Raw genomic sequence first — 24,912 nt, 5'->3', positions numbered from 1 at the left:
TTCGGTAATTTCACCTATAACAAGAGAGTTGCAGATAAGAAAAACAGAAGCACCAACTGAGAACCAAGCTTAGAACTTTGATTTTGCCCCTTCCAATTCACCCTCTCAAGCTCCGCTGGTTTTCTTTTGGCAAATGGAAGCAGGTGCTCTGCTCCTTAAAACAGGTTCACGTGACAGGAGCAGGACATCACAAATGCTTTCACCAAGTATCTCCACACCATGAAAGCAAAACATCTGAGCCGAAAAACATGGACGCTGACACGGCCTTTCCTGGCTGGCCTACGATTCTGATCTGTGGTGATCCTACCAATCCTATTGTTTATCTCCTTTTACCGCATTTTCTTTTTTAGAAAAAAGGGCCGAGGGATTGACAGTTTAAAAGATTTTAGAAATCGGTTTTATTTTGCTAACAAATTAAAAGTGGATCCAAATGAAAAAGCTGAAATGTGCCAACTCAGGCTGCCAAAGCTGTAAATGTACAAACCTATGTATCTACTTTCCTTTGTCATGGAAATGTTAAAATATAGTGTCCTTTCCTGTCTGTATAGACAGACCCAGAAGTTTCCCAGAAGTTCCTGTTCACGTTGGAGTCTTCAATAAAATTCATGGAGTATGTAATTACATTATTATCAGGGGAGATTTTAAAAACGGGCAAATGTTACCCGATTCCTTTAACAGTCTTTTCTACGAGTGTAAAAGATTATCCTTTTTTTTCCCAGATAAAATTTACCTCCCAATCTAGCAACTGATTCATTTCTAAAATGAACCTATTTTCCCAGTTTCTTCTTTTTCGTCTCTGGTTCTTCATTACCGCTTAGCTGCGTGGCATCTCTGGGATGGCTAGAGCCTAAAATCTGAAAAATAGGTAAATCACGTTAGATGAAATTGAGGAAACATCAGAGATATTCAGGGTTTTTTAAAGCTAGTTTACCAACCAACTTTAGTACAAGTTTTAAAATCTCAGGTGAAAAGACCCTTTGACGAGCCTCAGTTTGTAAGCGGAAGCTACCTCTGAAGCCTCTGTTCAAAATCTCAGTCTCCTCCAAAAAGGCCACATCGTGCAGGTGGCTTCCCGGGGCTTCTTTCCATTTTTGGGACTTCCCATCCCATCGGGCAGGTGTTCTGCCATCACCTTCACCCACAATTGCCATCAACCTACCTCAGGCTCTACTAGCGTCATACGGATTTTCTGGTGCTGAATGTTGGACGAATCCAGCACGATGCTGACTTTAACCTTGTCAAATGTACAGAAAGTTGTGCCTTCCACAGTAAGAGAAGGAATCTATAGAAAGGACACATTTAATTATTTTCCGTTTAGGAAGCTCTGCGCAACTGTCATAGAGACCCCTGCGATCCTCTATTGCACTTCATGCACTTAAGCAAAAAGAAGCCGTTTCTTCTTTGCAAAAGGAAGCCGTACCTCCTCGTTGTATACGAGTCCTGCTTTTGGCCTAGCCTTGTCTTCAAAGAAAACGGTGCCTTCTAAACCGTATTTGGGGATCAGAACTACGATTGCGTTCTTCCTAACAAACAGAACGTAGGCCTCTTCGCTGACCGCAACCTTGTTTTTGAAAAACAGCTGGAAGGAAAAGGAAGTTTTAGCTGTCAACACACAACCCTGGTTGACACCACTGAAAGAAAAAAAGAAGCCTTTTTGTTCATAAAATCACCGATGTACAATATGCATCCAGCCCTACTCCAGACACTTGGAAGTGCTGCCCCAGTTGCTGGACGTGTTGAATTACAACAGGGCCATCCCCCCAGACCAGTTGCCATCTGCCGCCTGACCCCAGACCAGGAGTGGCGTCGCGAAGAGGCTTCAGGACGGTCCAGCTGAACGCACAACGGTTGCAAGGCAACAGATCTTGAGCCTCTGGGTGGCCTCGGGACCCCCCTTTTAACATCCCACCTTTCCTCAGCATTCAGGGGCTGCTCACCTGGGTGTGGAACGCGACGGAAGCTCTCTGGGCGTACTGGGCCATTTTGTGCCGATAGTTGAGATTTTTGCACAAATCCGCCAATTTATGTTTGTCAGTGAGGTCCGGGTAAGTATCGTCCACCCCTATGGCCACCGCCAGCAGTCGGTGCACTATAATATCAGCGTATCTGCAACAAGACCAACAAAGATTTTTCACTGAGGAGAGCCCACGGGCATTTTTTTTAGGGTGCGTCATCCCCAAATTAAAGGTTGAGGTTTTGTAACGATCTTCCACAGCATTTAAAACTCCACAAATAGGAACTATGATCAGTGCTAAACTCCCGGAGATCCAGAGAGGTGGGCAAGGTGGGGATCTGCTATCAAAAAGAGACTGCAGGATGCCTTTTTTTCGGGGGGGGGGGGTTCATATTGGAATAGCTGTTGGGAGGGGCTGGGGGAAATAACAATTTCCCTTTCCCATTTTAGCACAGCTTCAGAGTATCAGACCACCGAAGCCACGGCAGGGTGCTGGCTGGCTTCATGGCCTTCGGTGGGACAACGTTCCTATCAAATCGGGCAGCCGTGATCAGTACCAGCCTCACTTCAAATCTGCTCTGCAGAGAGGTCCCAAGCAGCAATACCTTCTGATTGGAGAAGTGAAGTGGGTGTATATGGGCGACGCTAAGCCATAGTGGTGAAAATCGCTGTCCATTCCAGAGCAAAAATAAACGGCCTGCATCATGCAGCGCGTGGCTAAGATCCGCAGCAGGGTGTTCAGATAGGGAAAAGAAGCACACTCTGCCCTGTCCAGGGAATCAGCCAGAGCTTTGGCAGAATCAGTCTTGATTTCTAAGCCCTAAAATGGAGACACAAGACAGGGTTTCAAAACAGTATATTGCAGACTGATGATGCCGTCCAGGAACATGAGGCTCTGTTCCTGACACCAATTGGAGGAAGGCAGCGATGCCAAGGAAGACTGTGAAACGCAGCGCACTTCAAGACAACCGGCATCGAACAGACTCCTCGCGGATTTAACTGTGCTGCACCTCTAAAGCTGGTTCAACGCCAGAGTTAAGGGAGAGTCGTGCCAGGTGGCACAAAATTCCTGGAGCCTATTCGACTTGGCAGGAAAGGTAGGCACGAATCCAGGGAGGGCCATCCCCAGCTGCAGGGCCTTCCATGCGGAGCCCACCCCCAGGAGGCCTTGCCTTAGCCTTCGCAGCCTTCACCAGGATGTCATAATTGGACAGGGGCGGGGCGGGGTGCTTTCTCAGCAAGGCATGCTCCGAAAATTCCTCGTTGATCTTTCGGGCAACGGAGATGTTTGCAAGCAGCATAAACTCTTCAACCATGGAGTTGGTGTCTCTGCAAAAAGGGAAGTGGATGCTCCTGAGAGTCCAGGAAAAGAGCCCGCCTCGACCTGGCCCCTGCGTTTTCCCGAAGGGCAGAACAGCAGGAGCACCATGTCCGGATCACCTCGGCCCTACAACCGAACGCCACTCCTTTTATGCGCCCTGGACAGCGCACAGCAGCAGGGGGATGTCCAGGCCCTATCAGCGGCACTAAGCAACCCACTAACCCAGGACCTCGGTGACTCAATGCCATGCCAATCTCAGGGTGCCACCCATGGGTGCCCAGGCCTTCCGGCTGCACAGGCGCCCATGCGAGCAGCCTCGGGCATTCGCTGATGGTTCAGGGCAGCACCCAGCTTGGGAGCGGCCGTCCTTGCAAGGGGACGGGTCCCACTCCATCTGCAGGGCAGGGAAAGAGTAAGGCACGGCGAAGTACAGCCGCGACTGAGCAGCTTCACAGGGGCCCCGTTCAAAGCTTTTCCAGCTGACTTGGGACCGACTCCGGCAGTATCAATCCCAGAACAGCACAACGGTCGTTCGCAGAAACGTAAAGGGGCTCCTTGGACAATAAGCAAGAATGCAACAGTAACTGCTGCAACGTGGCTGCCGTTCCAGTCCCGAATAACTCCACCCGACGGCCAGGCTCACGTGTGGAACCAAGCTACAATTGGAGTTAAACTTCACAACGACCTGGCTCATGCGCAACTCCAAGCCACACTACAGCTCCAGCCCACTGGGCCAACCCCGCCAACCTGAACATCGTCGGGAGAGGCGGCACCCTAAAGGTTTAGGACGGAGGCACCCCTGGACCTGGCAGATGGGCCCGCGAAAGAAACGGCAGGCGCTTACTTCAGCTCCTTGGTCTGCAAATCAATCGGATCGTGGGTTTCGCTATCGATGTGGAATCGAACTTCAGGTGAAGAAAGAGTTAAAGCCCTGGGAAGCAAGGGGAATAAAGCGAGTGTTTTGCACCAAACTACAGATCTTTACAATAACCCTGAAGTGACTTGTGCCCACCACCCCATTCCACAGGGAAAGGAGATCCACTCTGAGAGAGACGGGGAATGCGACCAGCACTTTCCGGCCATCCTGCGTTCAGAGACCCATTTCACGTGGACTTGTGCCCAAGTGACACCCCCCCCACGCATTTGTGCTGAAACCCAGAGCGGGCCAAAGGCTGACGCAAGTCCTAGGGAAGAGCTCTTGGCTGGCTTCTTGGTCCCTCCAGCGGCCCCCTTAAGGCCGGACCTCTGGCTTCGTGTGTCGCACACGCGTTCTCCTTTCGGTGGCGCATCGCAGGAGATCGTTGGTGGCCGGGCCCAGGATGCCTTTCAGAGAAATGAACTTACGTCCACCGATCTGATCGCATTAGAACTGCCCAAAGAGAGCTCTGAGGAAATTCAGTACAGAGACTGAAATCCTTCCTTGTCCTAACAGTCAGAAATCAACTGAGACGAGGAGTAGGTCTCTAGTGTTTATTACTGCTACATAAAACGGAATCCTAACAAACTGAAGAAGCGTGGGAAAAACCCAGACAGATAAACCCCGAAAGTTAAGGCGGGTCTGATCTGTGTCTCTTTGAATGGCTGCTTAATTCCTCAGTGCTACACATGTGTTTTCCCCCCTGGATAGGGGCCCCATCCTGCTCGCCATCAGTACTCATGACATTCCTTCCTTCCAGCTGGCAACCTGCATCTTGCTGGCCGATACCAGTCAGGAGCCGAGGACTGCAACCACTCGAGGAGAAACTGCTCTGTGCCACACGCAGCCTGAACAACCTACCCGTTTTCTCGCCGGCGCTTCTTAAGGATTTTGGCCAACCCGTTCAGCCCACGCAGACTGGTGGTGATGTCATCGTTCAAAGCAGCAGAGTCTATTTTCATCTGTGCCTCAGCGTATGTCAGCGAAGCCTTCAAAGGACAAGAACTGTGAGCGAGGAGGAGGATACAGGCAACCGACTTAAACGTGACAAAAGTCAAACACGAAATTTCTGGTATCTGCTTGAGGCCTCGTAGTCCAAGGCTGTGACTGGGCGGTTGGGGAAAACACAACAATTTGTTTTTAGCGTGCTTTCATTCTGTCATCCTGCATCTCCGTGTTTATGATAGTGTGTGTATGAATTTTGTGTTACACGTGCAGAGGTTGCTTTTATATCCACCAGAATAAGCAGCTTCTCTGTGGAAGAGAAACTTACTGGTTTTTATACAAAAGCAAATTAAAGGAGCTTGAGTTTTAGAGAGCAGTGCATGGAAGAAATAACTTCACGCTCCTTGTCCAAGTCCCTCATCTTCCATATTTTACTGAAGGATTTCCTCTTGAGTAAATAATTTCAATTTGTGGAGAGTATTTTCAGTGTTTGCAATCTAGACCTGAACACAGAACATTCAGAGTTATTTTTCCGTATCAACTTCAGTGCATGCAAGCTCTTTTCAGAGTTAACCGAAGTCCAAAATCAATGACTTGGCATTGATTTTCAAAGCCACATACACTTTAACCCTACCTTGGAATTTATGACACTCTTTGTAAATCTGGTTCCCAGGACTTCAGCATTCTGATTCATTTCCCATATACACGAAAAGGCAAGCCTAAGGAAAGGAAGAGAGTTACTGACAGAAAAGGAAAGCACACCACTAGGTGTTCACCGGTCAGCAGAGGACCCTTTCCTCATTTTATCTCAGTGACCCTGACCCTAACCCACAAGCCCCTGCCCCACAACCCTCCCTGCCACAGAGGCCCCCCAACCCTCAAACAATGGGTTTGGGCCTCGGGAGGGAAAGCAGTCAGCTGGACGGGCTACGCCATTAACAGCCCAGCTGCCCACCCACAACAGGCAGAATAGTCAAGACTGAAATGTTGGCCTCTTACAATTACCTGTCCACGTTGGATCTCAGTGAACATAAGTTGGAGCTCAGCAGGTCTGGAACCATGTCGATCCTCTGCAAGAAATAGATGGTGTTGTGGAAAGCGAGCCGATAATAGCTATTCGGACAACCACAAAAGGCTCGCCAGGCTCCAAGCAGGGCTCTTCCCCACGCATGCCAACGCCCCCGCGCAACTCAAACGCACAAGGGCAACAGCCGCTTTGAGTTCCATCGTACTCAAAGTTGGAATATACTTTTTGGGGGGGTGGGGGGAGCCCAAGCTATAAGCAAGAGAAGAAAACATGTCTCCAAAATTTACTTTTTCGCACAGATACACAGTGGTGCCCCTTTTTGCCGATTCTTGGTCTAGAGCACTCCCTGGGCGGATGAAGTGGCTGACATCTGCAATGTGCACCCCAACCTGGAAAACAGAGAGACTCTTTAGCGTTTAGGAAAGTCCATCTTTTCCTGAATTTCTGCCCGCCTCAAGAGCACCGTGTGAAGTTATCTCCCCTCAATATCTTCTCCTTCCAGGCCTATCCCATTTTCAGGGCTTCCCACAGAACTGTAAGACATCCAGCCAGGGTGCAGAAAAGATCCTACGCTAACCAAAGAATGCATTTTATGTAGCCTCCTCAACTGAGGGGTGCACAGAACTGTTTGAAGAACTGCAGGTGAAAAGAAGCCACAGCAGAGACCCTAAATCCAGGTATATCACCATTAACAATTCTCACCCAAAGAAAAACCCTTCCACCTATTTGGTTGTTGTGGGGCAACTGGAGTTAATCCACCCTCGATGCTTTTGCCCCTCCCTGCAGACAGAAATCAGGATGCTCAAGGAGGACTCCATAAAAAGATGAAAATGCACACCGGCCTTTCAGAGACGTTCAAAAGAACTTGCCTCCAGATTTCCATTTTCCAGTTCTCTGCAGTGCAGCGCATCGTCAATATCGGTACATCCAGGAGGATCCACGCTGCACACGGACAAATGCCTCAGGTCCTCTCTCTGCTTCATATCCTGAAATTTTGTTTTTCAAAAAGAATTTTATGCCATTGTCAAAAGTACTGTCAAAACCACCAAGTTATAAGGCTGGCTAATTCAGATTAGATTCTGCTGAATGCCAGTTCTGTCTCAAGCAAACGAAATAATTTTGTGGCACCTTAAAGTCTAGCAAAGACATTTTCATATATGCTTTGGAAGCTGCAAAATTCTTCCAGGAGCTTAAAGAAAATTAAAGTAGTTATGTGAATCATAGGCAGAGAGAAAAGTGCAACTTAAAGAAAAACAAACAATTCCCATGCAAAATGCAACAAAGACCAGATTGAATTAAAAGGATACCAAAAGAAGTCTTAAGGATGTTCTGCAATTACTCACAACATACAACTGCCGACTATAAGAGGGAGATGCTAAGCAGACACCTATTTCATGCTATCAGCAGAAGAAAGGTAAACTAAAAATCATGTCACTGAACATCACTTAATGTTGAATTTTACTTTATTCTACATAAAACTGGAAGAAAAGCTTTATCCCACAGCTACAGTAAATGAGGAAAACCTATGAGCCAAGGTAGAAAAAAACCCAATTTCTTCATTTTACAGACTTCATTTCTCGGCAATGTAACGTGAACTGCGATGGAATAAAGTGTGTGTGATGCCGAGTGTGGGGGGGCTTGCTTGCAATTGATGCTGTGGCTCTACCTGGTCAGTGATGCTCCAGGGCATCTGTGGCAGGAAACTCAGAACGGCTTGGGAAAAGGGTTGATGAGGAACATCATGTTCAAGTAGCAGGACTTCCGTCTCCGTTTCCTTATCACCGGCTGCTCCCAAATTCTTTACAAAATGTCCCTAAACCAAGATACAATTTAACCAATACTATGAGAAAGAGCAGATTTGGGTAAAAAAAAAAGAATAAGGAAGACAGTTGGGAGAACAGTATTTTAAGAGGCCGCCCTACATCTGATGGAGATCTCGGCTCTAGCCAAAAGTGGGACAGTTCTGTATATACAGTATATATTCACACACAATTAACTAGTCCACTCTACAACTCTGGCATCTCCTGGCAGTCTCCCATTAAAGACAATTATCTGGTGTAACCTTACTCTGGAATTTTAGTTATCAGCAAGGGTTGACTGAACCCTTTTTTCTTGTAACAGTCCAACGATCAGTTAATCTTCAGCAACTACTAAGCATAATTACATTTTATTTCCGACTTACGTTAGGATATCTTGATGTTTTAGGCCACCCATCGATAGCAACAATAATTCTTTGCCCTTCGAGGATCGAAGCCTGCCTTGTTTCTATCCGGATTCGAGGAATTCTCCGATCAGCTGGCGTAAATAAGTGCCGCCTTGCCTGACAGGGAGCAAAGACAATGGCTTTTATTACGATCAAGAATGCTGTTGCCAAATCAAGCGTCCAGCCATCGTTGTTCCTACCTCCTTTATGTGCGACTTAGAAAGCATGCCACAAAAAGGTCTCCAGTTTCTTCGTATAATTCCCACAACTCTGCCTGTTGGTCGTAGCATTGCCTTATTCACAGAAGTCTTCAGCTTAGGATTTAAGAATATATAGCTGCAATTAAGCCTGAGGTTGACAAACAGGTAGACCAATCAGCTAAAGGCAGAACCTCTATATCCAGGTTACGGTCTGTATTTGGAAGACACGGTGTGCCCTGCCCTTGTGACATCTGCACCTCAGTCAGGGTGGGCGACAACAGTTTAAAAAGGTGCAAATAGAACACTACAGAGGAAAGGAAAACACTTATGAAAAAGGTTTTTGAGGAAAAGCAGGAAGGTACAGCAGACGACACATTTCATTAGTGCTGTTGCTTGTGGGAGCAGCTGGTGAAGGACGGTCGAGGAAAAGGCTACATCACTGAAAAGCCCCTCTCTCTGGTGTCTCCTGCCAGACAGGCTTCAGCCGCAGCCCGGAACGAGGGAAAGGCCTCACGGGACATTTCACAGCAGCCACCTTAAGCCTGGATTTGGTGATCCCTTCAGCCACTGAGGAACCGACCAATCTGCCTTCCTCTGAGCAGACCTTCCAGCTGCCTTAGCAGCAGAGGCAAGAATTCCACACCACCAGATCACTATGACATCACCTGCTTCATCTACACGCATCTCCTTCAGAATGTGGGCCCTCCGGAGCCTGCAAAAAGGCTGGCTGGGTGGATTGAACACTAGGCAATCCCAGGAATTCACTGGGAATGCCTGCTGCTGCCAGAAAAAGAATTAACATCCAAACGGTTTCCAGCCTTTAGTTGCAAAACTAACTGGACTATCTGTAGCATGAGTTGGACTTCAAGGGGTCAAGACTTCAGCAGCTTGAGGAAATCCCAAGAGTGTCAAAAGAGTAAAATTCTGCATGCCAAATCAAATTCTTTCCAAGGAAAGTCCATGACAGTCGAACTATGGAAGTGAATAAGCTTCCACCGGGCCTTCTGATCTGCTGTCATCATCTTGGCATGCACAAGTTACCAAGCCAGCCTGCAGGACAGGTCCAGCCTCGCACCCTGGGAATCAGACCAACCCTAGAAAGAATCAGGTTTGAGTCCTCCCTCAGCCATGGAAGCCCCTGAAGGGAGGGCAGGATGTTAATCTGGCACTTAGAGAAGTCAGGCTCTAACGAATCAAGCTTCTGCAAGCCCTGTTCTTAACTTGGACACAGCTTCATAGCCATAAAGGCTAGAAATTTGCTTTTGAGGAAGAAATGCTCATGAGGCAGCATTCTGGCCCAGTTCACAAAATCCTGCTTTTCTTCTGAGCTTCACAGGAAACGTGCAATTTCCTGGCCATCGAACAGAACCACCAGGGGACAGGCTTCATTGCAAGACTGTGAAGGGCAAGCACAGACGCAAAGACCTTGCTGTTTTCATGTCATACGTTGCTTTGATTCTCCTCTTCTTTTTCAGGATCCTCCTCCTCGCTCTTGGTCTCGTCGTCAAGCAGGACCACAGAGGATGGGGCAGCCCAGGCATCCTTGGACAAGAGTTCCACCGCTACGATATCCTCATGCACTGCACGGTTTAAGTTTCTAAGGCCTTGAATCATCACCTGAACAGGAAGTAAATAATCAGATTTAGGTACCAAAAGCCATACTTGGAGACGACATCCAAGAGAAGACAGGTGTGTTCCAAGAGTCCTGGGAAGGAACCCATAGTGACCCACCTCCAAGAGAATAATATTAAAGATCGCCCGTTACATTTAAAAAAAAAATGTTTCAGAGTTCCAGAGGGGCGCTGCGTCCATATTACTAACTTGAAAGGTCCCTAAACCCAGCAATCAAAGCCAGCAGGTGGAGCTAGCAAGATGCCAGCAGGTCCATCTGATCCTTAACTGGCAGGGCAACCATCAATATTTTTTCAAGAAGGTGCCTCTCACACGAGTGCACATTTTCTGCCCCCACCTTACTCTTCAATCCGACACGCAAGCGTTCAGAGAAGAGCATCGCCGGACCACGATGGAATTACGCGTTTCCTAATAAAGAATTCCACGGCCAATCAGCACACCAAACCCACCTCTCTCCCTCCGTCGTTCCCGTGAATCCAAACCGTGGCTTCCAGGTAGTTGTCCCTGTTAGCTCGGAAGGTGCCTTGTAGGTAAAGGCCAGACTTAATGCCCTGCTGCAGTTTGCTGAGAGGGAGGTGCTCCGGGAAAATGATCTTGCTGCTTTCAATTTCATTCTGCAAGAGATAGTTGCACGCTAAAGGTCCCTTGCGCTGTTGCGACTGATAATGAACTTCGGGACTAAATTTCAGCCCCTCAGATCGGAGCCAGGATTCAGCTGCCATCTTTAAACCAGGGGAAGGGAACATCTGCTTATCGACCCTGCTGCCAGGATTCAGGAGCAAGCCGCTGGGGGACAATGGCCTGTTTCACCCCCTCCCCACAAGCCAGTGGGAAGCAGCATCTGCCAACCAGGGTGACTCTGGTTAGTTCTGCTGGCTGGCCTGGGAACTTAAAAAAAAAAAAATCCTTGGCAAAGGCAACGGGAAACCCCTTCCGCTGCAGCATCAAGAAAATGGCAGGGATGCCGTCACCAGTAGCCACCCTTGCCTCAAGGGAGGAAGGCTCCCAATTGTGCAATTGCTTGCCCCGATTTCCAAAAGAATTCAGGAAAAAAAGGAGAGAAACATTCAGCCTTTCCAATTATTCACTACAATGTGTCTGTGGTCCTTGGCCAAAAAAAAAAAAGTAAGAATGACTGTGAGCCTCTTTTAGCAGAAAAATACCACACAACAGTACCGAGATAAGTGGTTAAAACGGAAATGGGACAAGCGTAGCAACCATCTTACATCTTTGCCTAACACCAAATACTCTCATCAACACAACGTATACCCAACTCTGCTTCTGAGAGAATGCAAAGAACAATAAATACAGAAGCAAAAGTATATAGCAATTAAAATGCCTAATAAGCCCCAGCATGCTAAACATGATACAGTAAAGCTTAGTGAACAAATCAAGATAATATTTCCATGGTCTTATCCCTGAGGTAATGCTTGTCATCTGCCCTGCACAATAAAATGTTTATTAAATACTCAGATGCTGACCTCCTTTTAATCAATTAATCTGACTGATCAGTTAAGCTTCCAGCTCTTACAATTAAGGACAAGAAATACCACTGGCAGTTGGAAACACACCTCTTCATCATCCAAGCAAGCAAGCTGGTCCACAAGCTCGGGGTTGTCTGTGAGGCTCCTTACGTATTCTTCGCCTACAAAACCCCCGTAATTTACATGTTACGAGATCAAGATCAATCATGTACGCAGCAGAAAACGTTCTTGAGGGAGAATGGAGAGCTGTGGGTAACAAATGAGGCATGAGCACACATTTGTCACTCCACAGAGAGATTACATGGAAAGGCTTCAAACAATAAGATGCACGATCACAATGACCAGGAAGAGAGGCCAAAGGGGACTGGTAGGTCGGCAGTCCAGGACAACCTTCCGGGGATGTTGGGATTCCCAGAATTCTTGACGGGCTTTAAGCCTAAAAGGAAGCGACTGGTCTGCCACTCCCAAGAAGCAAAACGCCAGACTAAGGCAGGCCGGGCCAGATCCAGCATGGCCCTTCTGACGCTTTTAGGAGACAAACTGCAGCCAGGAAGGCCAGAAGGCTGGACTCACAGGTATACGTAGTGATTCCCTCTTCCACAGCTTTCTCTTTGTTTTTCCGGTCATTCGTGAGCAAGATGACCGTGACACTTTCTTCCCCTTGCAATTTACTCAGGTGTTCCTGATACCACTTTGCTGCGACCCGAATGGCCCGGTCATTCCGGTCATTCGCACTTTCTCCTCGTTCTTGTTCTACATAGGTCTCTCTGCAAACAAAAACCCAGAGTTTCGTTTTAGAAATGAAAACCATACCGTGATTTCGTTTTATACCAATTTCAGTAAGATCAATCCCCTCTGCCCCTACCTTGCTCAACCAATGCTACTGAAAATTTTAAGATGGCTTTAAGAATGCTAATAAATTGTGAGAAAGCCCTCCAGGGGTGAAATGGAACTCAAAATTGGAATTTAATGTAACGTTGCACCAGCCCATCAAGAGAATCAAGCTGCTTCAGCACCACAGTGAGATATGGCGAAGATTCTCATTGCTTTGATGCGCACAAAGCCTTTGCACAACTTTCATGAAAGCCTAGCACCATTTCTAACAGCGTCCAAACGTTGAAATAACTCTGGGAGCCAGAAACTCCTAATTGGAGTCGAATGTATGCACTGTAGAAGAAACTGCTGGGTCCTAATCCACAGCGTTCCTCATTTTCCACCCAACAGTGGACTTCATTAACCACAGATTTGTGGACCAGCAACAAAAGAGGCAGGAAGAGGTTCATTACCCTGCCGAAATATCAGTGCCAGGGAGTGCAAATCAAGCACTGCCTTAGCTCCATTGCAGAAACCGGGCATCAGGTGGGCAACGGTGTTACATTTCATCAGAATAAAAAGGGACTAGGATGAAAAGAAAGACGATCCTCCTAATTCCCAACCAAATAGCAAGATAGCCTTCATCACATAAAGGTGGTAAGGCTGTACATATGGAATAATGCGAACAAAATTATTCAAAGGCACCAGAGAGGGGTCCGTGCAGGCCTCACAACTCTGTCGTCACACCATGACCCAGCAGCTTCATTGCAGCAAAAGGTCCTGAGCATGTAAGAAATCCAGCCCCCCAGGAAGGCCTCAGCCTGCCTTGAGGCCAGGGTTTCTCAACCTCCGCACCCTTAAGAGGGACGGACGCCAACAGCCGGCCGGGGGGTCCTGCGAGTTGGCGTGCACCCTCTTCAAGGCGCGCAGGCTGAGAAACCTCGCTGCAGAGTAAGAGGAACGGTCGGGCAGCATCAGGCCCGAGAGGCGTACTTGTGGTGCTCGTTGGCGAAGGCATAGAAGTGCTTCTCGGGGGCGGCGATGGCGTCCTTGATGCGCCCGTACACCGCCGCGCTGCGCCTCCGCACCTCCTGCAGGACGGTCTGCGGGATGATGGCGTTCCCGATGGCGGCGTCCTCCAGCACGTCGATCTGCGCAGGGGGAGGGAGAGAGGGGGAGGAAGAGGTCAGCCTGGGAAAGGAGGCCACGCGGAGAAGCGCCCGGCGGGGGACCCTCCCTCTCCGGCGTCGGACGCACCTGGTGCAGCACCACGTTGGCGTCCAGCAGCAAGTAGTGCGGGCGCGCGGCGAGCGCGCTGGCGGGGGCGCGCGGCCGGGCCTCGAGGCCGCGCTGGGGATCCTCCCCGCCGCAGAGCGCGCAGGCCGCCACCCCGCAGGCCACGTCGTCGCGCAGGTAGTGCTCGCGGACCACCTTGAGGACGGCGCCGCCGCGCGTGCGCTTCAGGAAGGCGCGCGAGGTCAGCATCGCCCCGCCGTCCCCGCCGCCGCCGCCGCCTCTCGGCCCGCAGCCCAGCCGGAAGGGAGGACGGCACTTCCGCTCCCGCCGCTCTGGCCTCCGCCTCGGTGGTCGGCCGGCGCGGGCGTTGCGTTGCCATGGCTGCGGGAGGCGCGCGGACGGAGGGGGAGGCGGTGCCTGCTGCCGCGCCTGCGCAGTCCACGCGCCGGGTGCCTCCAGGGGAGCGGAGCGCTTTTCCTTTCCCTTCCAGGGCGAGTGGAGGGGTGTTCGGCGGACGCCTCTCGCGGACCGGGCCGATCAGCGGGGTTGCCCCTCACCGGCCGGGCTCAGAAATCAAGCAGGTAAGCCCAGGCCGGACCGGAAAGGAAAGGCTCCCGGGCTGCCTCCGTGACTCCGCTGGGCCGCAAGAGCCCCATTTAACGGACGGGGGTGTCCGTTGCATCCGGAGTTGGTGTAAGGGACGTGCTTGGTGCCCCTCTCTGTCTTTAGGCCAATGGTGACATTGACAAATCGCCTCAATCTGACCTAACTTCGCCAACGGTCGGATTGATTTGGAAGCTGCGAGTTTACCCATTGTGTCTGAGCTCTGCTGAAGGGGGCGGTGGGGGGGTCCACAACACGGACATTCGGCACTGGCTTGTGGCTGTGATAAAGATTGATTTGATTTGCGGGTTTTAATGGTAATTCCTTCACCTACAATGTCACATTTAACCCTAAACTCTGTGAGTTGGGTTGGAAGGTGGCTTACACGTACAGCATTTAAGCAGCAAAGCTATCAAATTGGGGGGGTTTATTGTGTTTTCTACAGGTTGTGGTTTTTATATACCGCAAACTGCTTATAGTCTCAAGGAATAGACAGCATACAGATGTGGGTTAATAAGTAAAATTCACTATAACTTGAACCAGGTTTGGGTAACAGGCTGGGTCAGTCACTAACAGGATTAAAAAGGGGGGATCAGAGGGCAGTGTTCATAGGAACCCCTCAGAACATGGTGCTTGTTGGAACTGGGTTTGTTTCAAAGTTTGTTAAATTTGTGCAACATGAGAAGAAGCTCGGTTAATCCAAAGCGTAGCAAAAGGGACCATTGAGTAAGTTCACCCCTCAATAAAGAAAGGTAGGTATGTTCCTCCTAAAGTCCATATTGGATTGCAGCTGCCTATCATTGCTATTTACTGAGAAAATTGTGGAGTTGCTTGGAGGCCCAGAGGCATTCTGGGAAAAAAGGATGAAGTTGAGGTGGAGACAGGCATTCTGCCTGCAAGATGCCAGTTTCTTAATTTTTTAATTAAGCAGATGTCAAGTGGAGAAAGGAGACTGTTAGGTGCCAAGGAATGTGGATGTAGGTGTGTGGCAGCCCCAGAGTGCCAACTTGGGAGCCCCAGAAATGGATTCTAGTTTTAGGCAGAATTTTATACTTGCCCTGTTCTAATTATTGCACAGTGAAGCTGTTTAAAAAACATTTTTTCCCATTTATTTTTTAAGCTGTTTGAATACTTAGGAGAAGGTTTTTACCTGCTGCTAGAAGATGTCAAGGAAGAGCTCCAGGGATCCTAAGAAAGCAAATGTTTCCAGCTCTTTGGAATCAGAAGATATTAGTCTGGAAACGACCTTACCCACAGATGACGTGTCCTCGTCAGAAGATCGGGAAGGTACCATCAAAATTACCAGACAGCTTATTGAGAGGAAAGAACTGCTGCATAATGTCCAGTTACTGAAAATCGAGCTTTCTCAGAAGAACTTGATGTTAGATAATTTAAAGGTGGAGTACTTGACAAAGGTAAGAGGATGGGGGTTTTTTATTTAACGTATTGCCACATTCAGTGTTTTAGGACTGAAAATGCTGGTTATGGGTAGCTCTTGTTGTCTGTTCTTGCTCTAGAAAAAAATTGTTTCTCAACGTAATTTTCTTGGTACACGACCTTTCTAATCAGGTGGATACCGTATTTATGTATGCCTTAGCGTTACATCCTGCTATTTGTTGAGGAGCAAAAGGCAGCATACATGTTGCTCCCCCCTCCCAGAGAAAGTGGGAGTGACAGCAAAGTCACCTAGTGGGCTTCCAGGCTTGAGGGCTGCGTCTCTTGGGTCCCGATCCAACACCTTGACCACGCTTGCAGCATGATTTATCCGGGCCCATACCAGTCAGGGTTCAGGCACGGGCATGAGAGAGGGGCAGCTTTGTTCACTCTGGTTGATGACCTGTGTCAAGCTATGGATAGGATGTGGTCCTGCTCTTCTTGGACCTTTCAGTGACCTTCAGTACCATAGACCGCGGTATCCCTCTGGACCAGCTGTGCGGAATGGAGGCACTGTTTTGCCTCCACATGGTGGCAGCTGGGTGGGAGAGATTGGCACTGTGATTGTTCTCTTGCGGGGTATCGCAGGGATCAGTTCTCTCCTCCTTGCCATTTAACACCTGATTATGCTGCTGGGGAGGTGACCTGGCAGTTTGGGCCCAGTGTGTCATGAGCGCTGATGGCGAGCAGGAGGGGGCCCCTGTCCAGGGGGGAAAACACATGTGTAGTACTGAGGAGTTGAGCAGCCATTCAAAGAGACACAGATCAGACCCGCCTTGACTTTTGGGGTTTATCTGTCTGGGTTTTTCCCACGCTTCTTCAGTTTGTTAGGATTCTGTCTAATGTAGCAGCGATAAACACTAGAGACCTGCTCCTCGTCTCAGCGTGGTTCCCGGCTGTTAGGACACGTGTCATCGATATGTGACAATGCCCAACTGTACATCCTACTAGAATCGGCATGGCCACTTTGATCTTGCCAGGAGAGGCAGCTGGTTCCCTGTGTCCTTGAGGTCCAGAGGGCCGTGTCCCAGAAGTGTTGTTTCCAGTGGTGGGGCCAGCCCTCCAGACCAGCCTCCTGCTGGAGATTCATCTGCCACCAGCACCATGTACCTTCCGGAAAGAACTGAGGATGGAGCTTTTCCAGAGGGTTTGGGGTTGCGGGGGCTAATGCCATATGTTGTGTTTGGGCTTTATTTGCCTTGTCTTTATTCTGTTTTATTGTATTGTATTTCTTTGTGTTGCGAGCCACTGAAAGTCCTGTGGTTGTGGTAGCACACAAGTTTGACTAATATATAAATATTAAATTAACTTATTTTGCAGTGCTTGCAAAACTAGAGGCTGGCTAAATAATTCATCTCTTATTAATGTTGTGTGGAAGAGCAAAACATTTAAGGAATTACGATAAAGTCTTTATCTTCTCTCATTTTCCAATAATGTGGGACCTTGTACAAATCTAAATTTGGCTCACTTTAATAAATCATCACTTCTTGTCTCTTACTGACTTACTGCTTCAGATTGAAGAACTAGAAGAGAAACTCAATGATGCAGTCCATGAGAAACAACTGCTGTCTTTACGACTAGATAACCAGCTGGCATTACAGCAAGAAGATGCTAGGTATGAAAAGGAAGAAATCAAATTTAGAAACGGGAGCTAAATCTAAATGGGCTGTTCCGATTTTACGTTACATGCTTGCATTCCCAATCTTTGAAGAGGAACTCGTTCGGAACCCGGGTGGGGACATAAATTGATATGCCCCCTCCCTTGCTATCCTGGAGATTTTTGCCCCCTCCCTCTTCCTCATTTGGGCAAACCATATTCCCAGACCAGAAAGCTGTGGCTTGTCTTGGGCCAACCAACTAGGCTTGGAAGCCAGGACCAGCTTCCAGATTCTGGCTTTCCAGTTAAGGGCAAACTGCCAGTCGCTTTCCTGGGCAAAGAAGCATGCATGGCTGTTGCTGTATCTGAGGAGGAGAAAAAGAAGGAACGGCGAGTTAAAAGGCGCTTTGGTGTTTTTCTGAACCATTCCGCGTGTTCAGTTTCTCAGCTATTCAGACAGTGAGTTGATGCTAAGATGTAGCCAGGTTAGGGTTGGGGTAGGACAGTAGAAGAACCTGTTGGAAAAACAGACACATTTCACGAAAGTGGAACTTGTGATGTTTTCACCTGGGCAGTGGCTTTCAGGAGGTGTGAGTGTTACACGTCCTGACAATGTGGATTGCCCACTGCTCCTGTGCCTGCTTTCTGCAGAACAGGCCGTAGGACTTGTTTTGGAAAAAGCACACGTAGAATTGTGTTACACGCTTCTGTTCTGCAGGAATCGTAGCAGCCTTGATTGTCTGAAACTCAGGCACCCCACTCTCATTGGATCAGCTAAGCTGAAAATATAAGCACTGAGTTTTCAAATCATGCCGAGTTTTTTCTGTCGAGATGGTCTGAGGATTCCTGCCTTGGGCAAGGGTTGGACTAGAAGACCTCCAAGGTCCATCCCAACTCTATGGTTCTATGTTTCCATGATTTTTTTACAGTTAAAAGCAAAAAAAAAAAAAGTATGTTTCCCTTTATTTTGGTAAAACAGCATAAACAATTCAGGCTTACATATTCTCTATTATTTAAATGTAATTAAAATAATTGTTGCTCTATGAATGGGAGTAGACTTTTGTTCAGTTGAGAAGAATTAAAGGTACTGCCTTTGTAGGATAAGTTCCTTTGGATAAGTCACAAACAGCTCTTTTCCTAGAAAACATCAAGAACTAATGAAACAGGAAATGGAAACCATCTTGCTGCGCCAGAAGCAACTGGAAAAGAACAACCATCAGTTACGGGAACGCTCCGGCGATATCCGTCGTAGCCTGCGTGACCTTGAACTGAGTGAAGAATGCTACGCCAAACTCAAATCTCTTCCAGAAGATGAACTTTCTATTCCTGAATATGTGTCTGTGAGTGCTTAAATACAGCAAGCAAAGGAAAAATGCAAAATTTCTAATATAGTTGTATAATTGTTGATAAATTCAGGAATAAGCAGCGCTGTGACGGGTATTTGCATTTTTAAAAAGTCTGCCCTATTTTTGGTGTGGGTCTGGCCAAGCTGTTTACTTCTGTCTCCTTGCTCCGAAGCCTGAAAATCACATTGTCCAGCCTTTCCTGCTACGCACCTCTTCTTGGTAGCACTTCACCAGGTCATGTTCATCTCTTTATTCGTAGCAGATGCCTACAACTTTGTGTGAATTTTTTGTCTGGACTACAGAACACTCTGGATTCATCTGGCCGTTTTACCAGCTATGCTGCTGACATCACAGTGCCCTGCTGGGGCAGATTTTCAGCCCTGAGATTTCTGCCCCTCGTTTCCGTTGATAGGCGATTTCTCACATCCTGCCCATAACCCAGCGAGCAGTCAGAGTTGTTCACGAGGGGTTGGGGGCCAAAGTCTGGGTGATTCAGGGGCTTTTGTCTTTAATCTCAAGGGCTGCCTGCCCAAGAGGAAGCTTGGGACTGCTTGCCCTCGTCGTGTAAGGGAAGACAGGGCGGCAGCCCGCGCCTTCCTTGTTAAGGCCCCGCCAGGACGATGCTTATATTTGATCCTAGCCGTTGGCATGGCTCTGGTGCTTACAGCGATTCCTGTTCTTACCGATAACATGTAACGGATTCTCTCTCTCAATCTAAATGTGCGTTTCAGGCTGTTTAAAACTTATTTACAGCCAGAGACCCAAACCATTAAAAGGTAAAAATAAATGTAAAAGAATGCTAATGATTGAACGATGCAACAATTAATAGAGTGACTACCTAATCAAAGGGCAATATAAATTCTGAGTTCACCGCTCGGGCATTAAACCCAGGGTCTTTGTACGTGGAACCAAATTTAGCAACCTTCCATATCGTTTCCGAAGAAAAGCCTGCCGGCAGAAGGCCAGGGGTTTCCTGAGCTGACCTGTTAACAGAGTGCCCAGACGAGGGCAGGCACTGCAGGAAAGAAGGCAGAACTGACCGGGCAGAGGCGTCTCCTAGTGGGTGTTGTCGCACCTGCCTTCTGGCACCACAGATGGTGCAGCGTTAGGCCTGGCCCATGAAAGGGCCCTTCCGGACAAGGCAGACCAGGGATTTCTCTGCTGGCTTCAGGGGCTGCTAGCGTTACCATCTGCAGTCTTGCTGCCAGTCAGAGTCAGGCGTGGGCCGCTTTAGCTCCAGGGTGCTTTCCATACAGGGCTGCGCATGGCTGGCTTCGGCAGAGTTTCATGTTCAGAAACGGTGGGGTTGGGCAAACAAAATAGCCAGTTAAGCACCAAATGCGTTCTGGAGATTACCTGCAACCTGTGTATATAACACCTGCAAGATAATTGTTTTTTGTTATGCTAGCATCACTATTGTACGGACTGTTGCTTCTGAGCAGGACTTTTTTTTTCCTTTAGATTTACAAAGGTGGGCAACCTGTGGCTGTGTCTGATATCCAAAGCCTTTGCAAGCTGTGGGTTCCCACCTCCCTTCCTCCCCCTGAAGAGGGGCTAAGGCCTGGATGGCACAGCTTCCAGCAGATGGCCCTCAAGGGGATGTAGGTCTTGACAGAAAAATAGTTTCCCGTTCTTGGAACGTTGATGTGTTTATTTTAAGTGCTTTGCGCGGAATTCTAAAAGTCAAATCCCTGCCTGGCTGCTCAGCACTGAAATGAAGTCAGTTTGGGGAACGGAGAGGTATAAAACATTCATCATTCTTCCACTTAGGTTGAAAGATAATGGTGTGCAATTGCCTTGTGCCTCCAGATTAGATTTTATGAAGCAGTGCATCCCTTAAGAAACGAGCTGCGTGAACTGCAAGCCAGGAAGGACGCGGCCTGCGAGGAACTGAGCGATTACAAGTCTCAGCTGAAGCACTTGCTGGAGGTGCGTGTCTCCATCTTCCCTTCCAGACACCCTCGGGGAGGAGGAGGAGGAGGCGGCTGCGGCTCCCGGGCAGCACCCCTTCCAGGGCCCTTTTTCCCAGCTGGCCGCTTAGTCTGCTGATGTGATTTCTGGGGTCATGGTCAGCCTGAGGGGCTGCTTGTGGGCTGCGGTCCCAGACACGTATTGGAATGTTGGGTTACTGCTACCAGGAGTGTCCACAGGGCGTGGGCAGAAAATTAAGATGGTGGCCATGGCGGTGAAGCTCTGTTTCATTGGACTGCTAGCTTTTCCATTTTTATATCACACCCCGTGTCCCTTCCGGTTCCAACCAAGAAGCAACTGTCAAGTTACACACGGCCCCCTCCCGTTTTCATTCATTGGCCAGAGGAGGAAAATGCAAACTTGGGGAAATGAGTTTTTGCTTAATCTCTAGTTAGCATAGAAGCTGTGTTCTGAAACAATGGATGATTCCGAGCCAGTGTTTCTCAACCTTGGCAACTTTAAGAGGTGTGGACTTCCCCAGCCAGCCATTCTGGGAATTCTGGGAGTTGAAGTCCACCCATCTTAAGAGCACTTAAGAAGCACTTTAGAACACAGTGCTGAGATTCCTCTGTTGGCCCCTTTGCCTTCTTTTACCACTTGGTGTCAGTATCTCCTCATCGGTCTCATGGTCTCCGGGCTCTAGAGAAGATCGTCTTGACTCCAGAGATTAAGGAGGATCAAAGATAGGGATGAGCCTCACCCCTTAGTCCACAAAACATTCAAACTATTTTGGTTTCTAGCCAAAGGACAGCCTTCCACCTCATGTCCCTTGCCAGGATGTTAGTGGGATTGCTCCTAATTCTGGTTGTGTGAAGGCTGAGAGTTACCTCAGACCAGCTTCTTTTGCTCAGCTGGGGTGGGGGGTCTTCTCTGAACCTGTTAAAAGAACTGCAGGACCAAAGTTCAGTGTTTCTCTGCAGGGTATCTTCACCCCGTCCACAACTGAAACAGGAACTCTGTTCTCTGGCAGTCTTGCTGAGAAAGAATCTGGCGTTTAATTCTTAACGAAGTTGAAATAGCTATAATTATTATAAATACTTGCTGGGTGTTTCATGTGTTCTGCTGGATGTATTTTGCTTATGTATATTTTGGGCTGCTGCTGCTTTTGGAAAAGCTTATGTGCGGTTTTTACTAATTCTACTAGATGCTTGCTAAAAGGGTTTTAACTAGCAGAGGCCAGAATTGCACGTCAAAAGGAGAAGCCTAGGCCAGTTTTTGGAAGAGGACGATTGAACAGGGTGCTTCCTATTGCTAAGTGCTGCATGTTTGCCTTGCCCTTCCAATATAACCAGATTCTACTGTAAAGAAACTTGGCAGCACAGTGCGAATTTCCTCAGTAGGCTCTCTCTGACTGAACAAGTGTAGGTCGTAACAGGTCAGCGGGCTTCAGGGAAGATTCTTGTCTCTCCCGTTGACACAGATAGAGGGTAATGTGGAGAGCAGCTGAGGAGATGCTTTTTTAGGGGGACTCAGGTGTAAAGTCAAAGGCTCAGGTTGCGGAACTCTTGGGAATAACTCAGGGTTCCTCAAAGGCCATCCTTTTTAACCCTCCTGAGTGAAGGTAAAGGTAAAGGTAAAGATGCTCTCAAGGCCCGCCTGACTTTGGTTTCAGGTTGCACCGACTCTCTTTACCTCAGTGACCTCCTGGCTATTCAGAGTGATGGGCTCTCTTAAAATGTTGCCAAGTTGTGTTTAATAGCTGGTGAGATCCATCAGTTTGATATGATTATATTTTTAAATTTCTCTTTATCTGACATACTCTACTTTTAACCCAATTACATCTCATTCATCCTATCGGATTAATTTCACTCTGCTACATTACTCCAGTCTGGTCAATGACTGAAATAAAGTGAGCTGACTGTGACTTCCTGGACAGGTCCATGCTGCCTTCAGGTCTGACGAACGGAAGTCCTTCTTCATGGAGCTGAGGTGGTTCTCCCTCGCTGCTCTTTGTGGGACTGGAAGCTCTTTCCCACCATCCTTAAAATAACCTCCTGTACTTCGAAGTGCTAATTTGCTTACTTCGAACTTGCTAATCAGGTTTTTACCTTCATACTTCCTACTCTATTCTGAAGATTAGAACGGTTTTAGGCTCACACTAGACAACCTGTGACCCGTTGGGTCATCCTTCCAGAGACATTTCCTTGCCTAAACAGAGAAACAGAATGACTGTGGGCAGGCAAAAAAGCAGTGGGAGTGGGAGCAACTTCCTGCCGGTTTCCCCTTTGACTTTGCTTGTGGGAAGCTGGCAGGGAGCGTCAGGAATCGCTGCTCCTCCTCCTCCTCGGCTGACCTGTGGAACTGCCTGCCACTTTGCTGGGGGAGAGGGAACAAAGGGAGCCTCAGACTGCAAGGAAAACTGCACCCCTGATCCCCATCCTGGTGTGTCCCCAGGGACCCCCTCCCTCCAGGGAGGAAGAGGGCTCACCTGTCGTCCACCGGCGCCCCCCAGCCAGCCCTTCCTCGCCAGCAGCATCCAAGTTGCTCCCTCCTCCTTCCCTTGCTGCTCACCGCCTTTAAGAGATTTCAAATTTCGGCCTCGGTTCCAAAGCAGCCAATCGCCGCTCGCCTGTCAGGCCTTGCCACCAGCCGATTGGTCACAGGGCCAGAGAGAGGTGGGAAAGTAGGCAGGGATACACCTCTCTCATCCTCCCTTGCACCATGCAACCTACAGGTTTCTGGGAAGTGTAGTTGGAAGGTGCGGTGTCACTGAAGCAGCCACAACTTTGCCAAATTTCAATCCCGCTGGAGTCTTGGGTCCCAGATTTGAGACGTGCTCTTTAAGTTTGCCCATCTGAGGTACGTTGATTCAAAAATTGTTGCCCTATGATGCACCATTTCGCCCAGGTGAAGGTTACAAACAGAGAAACACTGAGAGTTTTGGTAATATATAGATTTATTGCCCAGTTTTCTCAAGAAAAAAAGCAAGGCACGCTTCTCTAAACAGTTTGGGGCTTTAAATGTGAAGGCCTTTTTTTCCCCAGAGTTATGAAACGGAAAGAAAAAATCGGTCAGAGTTTGAAGTGAGATGCCAGCGCTTAACAATTGAACTAGCTGATACAAAACAAATGGTTCAGCAGGGTGACTATAGACAGGAGAACTACGATAAAATAAAAAGGTAAGTTGGATCCCCTGTCACCACAGACAGAACTTTCATGCTCTGTGCAGCATCTGACAGAGCTGTTACCCTTTTCAGATCCAAAACTATCTACTGTAACTTCATTTGACCAGGTATCTGCCTTTTAACCGATTAAAACTGCAGTTTCTTGATTCCTTGATAACAACTAAGGTTAAAAAGACCTTCCGGGTCTTATGAGTTGCTGAATGATGGAACAGGTTGCCTCACAGCATGATGGGCTCTTCCTTTTCTTCGTGGCTTTTGAGCAGAGGTTTCACAGCCACCAGCTGAGAATGTTGTTGGAGGAAATTTCCATTACAAGATGGGTTGAGCTCCATAACTGTCCACTTCCTTTATTTTCCCTGTTACATTTATACTTGTATTTTGAATCAAGCATTTTAAAAAGTGGATGTTTGAAGACTTGTCTGATTCATGCCAGAACCTTCTCTTATGACAAGGAGCAGGTCAACAGAAAATTTTCCCTGCTGTATTTTTGTGTAGGATTGCAATAAGCATAAATATTACCACTATGAAATTGTGCTGAAACAAAAATTTAAACAATGTGTGGATGATCTTGGGAAATTTTGTCATCTTGATTCTAGTTAGCTCAGACTTTCAGAAAGTATTTTGAAAAAAACTCAAGTACTGCAAGTAGAGCAAATTTTGGATGTTATCCTTGGACTGAAGAGGGGTGATACTCCTAATATATCCTCCGTTGGTAACAAGAATATCTGAAAAGCAGTGAGTGTTAAATTTGCACATGAAGAGGAGGTTGCACAAGAACTGAAAAGTTGAAAGCTCAGGTTTTGCAGTCTTCTGATTATACAGTTGTGTATTTTTCTCTCAACAGTGAGCGTGATACGTTTGAACATGAATTTTCAGAGCTCCGAAGAAAATACGAAATACTAGAGGTTTCACATAAAGCCGTAACTGCAGAAAGGAATGACTTATCCAAAGAGGTGAGATGTTCACAGCTCACTTAGCATTTCCTTAAATGTTCATTGGGAAAGATACCGAAGGCGGCAGAAGAAGGCTTTTATTTACGTTTTTTTCTTTTTAAATGTCCGTGCAGATTGTTTATTACAGTTGGGTTTTGGAGTACAACTAGAGCC

The 24,912-nt window shown here is 47.9% G+C and overlaps 2 protein-coding genes across 2 annotated transcripts in view; one reads left to right on the top strand and one right to left on the bottom strand.

The window, feature by feature from the left end:
* Positions 1-367: 367 nt before the first annotated feature.
* Positions 368-14,012, bottom strand: DIS3 (DIS3 homolog, exosome endoribonuclease and 3'-5' exoribonuclease). Its single transcript, XM_063304533.1, has 21 exons — positions 13,753-14,012; positions 13,489-13,646; positions 12,256-12,449; positions 11,770-11,843; positions 10,648-10,812; positions 10,013-10,183; positions 8,567-8,680; positions 8,346-8,483; positions 7,830-7,976; positions 7,033-7,149; positions 6,451-6,552; positions 6,142-6,206; positions 5,771-5,855; positions 5,053-5,180; positions 4,120-4,206; positions 3,127-3,283; positions 2,560-2,774; positions 1,938-2,106; positions 1,421-1,579; positions 1,160-1,282; positions 368-854 (listed from the first exon to the last, which is right to left on the bottom strand). The coding sequence occupies exons 1-21, from the start codon at positions 13,978-13,980 to the stop codon at positions 768-770; spliced, it is 2,883 nt and encodes a 960-aa protein (XP_063160603.1). The 5' UTR covers positions 13,981-14,012; the 3' UTR covers positions 368-767.
* A 1,446-nt stretch (positions 14,013-15,458) lies between these two features.
* The window catches only part of PIBF1 (progesterone immunomodulatory binding factor 1), a 68,297-nt gene continuing 58,843 nt past the window's right edge, over positions 15,459-24,912 (top strand). Inside the window, exons 1-6 of the mRNA XM_063304532.1 lie at positions 15,459-15,749; positions 17,283-17,383; positions 18,507-18,705; positions 20,521-20,640; positions 23,667-23,800; positions 24,651-24,759. Coding sequence (XP_063160602.1) covers positions 15,498-15,749; positions 17,283-17,383; positions 18,507-18,705; positions 20,521-20,640; positions 23,667-23,800; positions 24,651-24,759 — 915 coding nt within the window. The 5' untranslated portion in view covers positions 15,459-15,497. The remainder of the gene's footprint in view (positions 15,750-17,282; positions 17,384-18,506; positions 18,706-20,520; positions 20,641-23,666; positions 23,801-24,650; positions 24,760-24,912) is intronic.

The sequence above is a fragment of the Candoia aspera genome, chromosome 5 (genome assembly GCF_035149785.1).
Source record: "Candoia aspera isolate rCanAsp1 chromosome 5, rCanAsp1.hap2, whole genome shotgun sequence".
Lineage (NCBI taxonomy): Eukaryota > Metazoa > Chordata > Lepidosauria > Squamata > Boidae > Candoia > Candoia aspera.
Note: the sequence above shows the minus strand (reverse complement) of the source record. Positions and strands in the feature narration are given on the sequence as shown.

Bases quoted from the DNA above. Each gene is read 5' to 3' on its own strand.
- DIS3 (XM_063304533.1), bottom strand. From the start codon at position 13,980: ATGCTGACCTCGCGCGCCTTCCTGAAGCGCACGCGCGGCGGCGCCGTC. The intron at 10,184-10,647 runs GTGGGTTTGGTG...CTTCCTGTTCAG, and splicing joins GGAACGACGGAGGGAGAGAG to GTGATGATTCAAGGCCTTAG. The intron at 7,977-8,345 runs GTAAGTCGGAAA...ATCTTGGTTTAG, and splicing joins AAACATCAAGATATCCTAAC to GGACATTTTGTAAAGAATTT.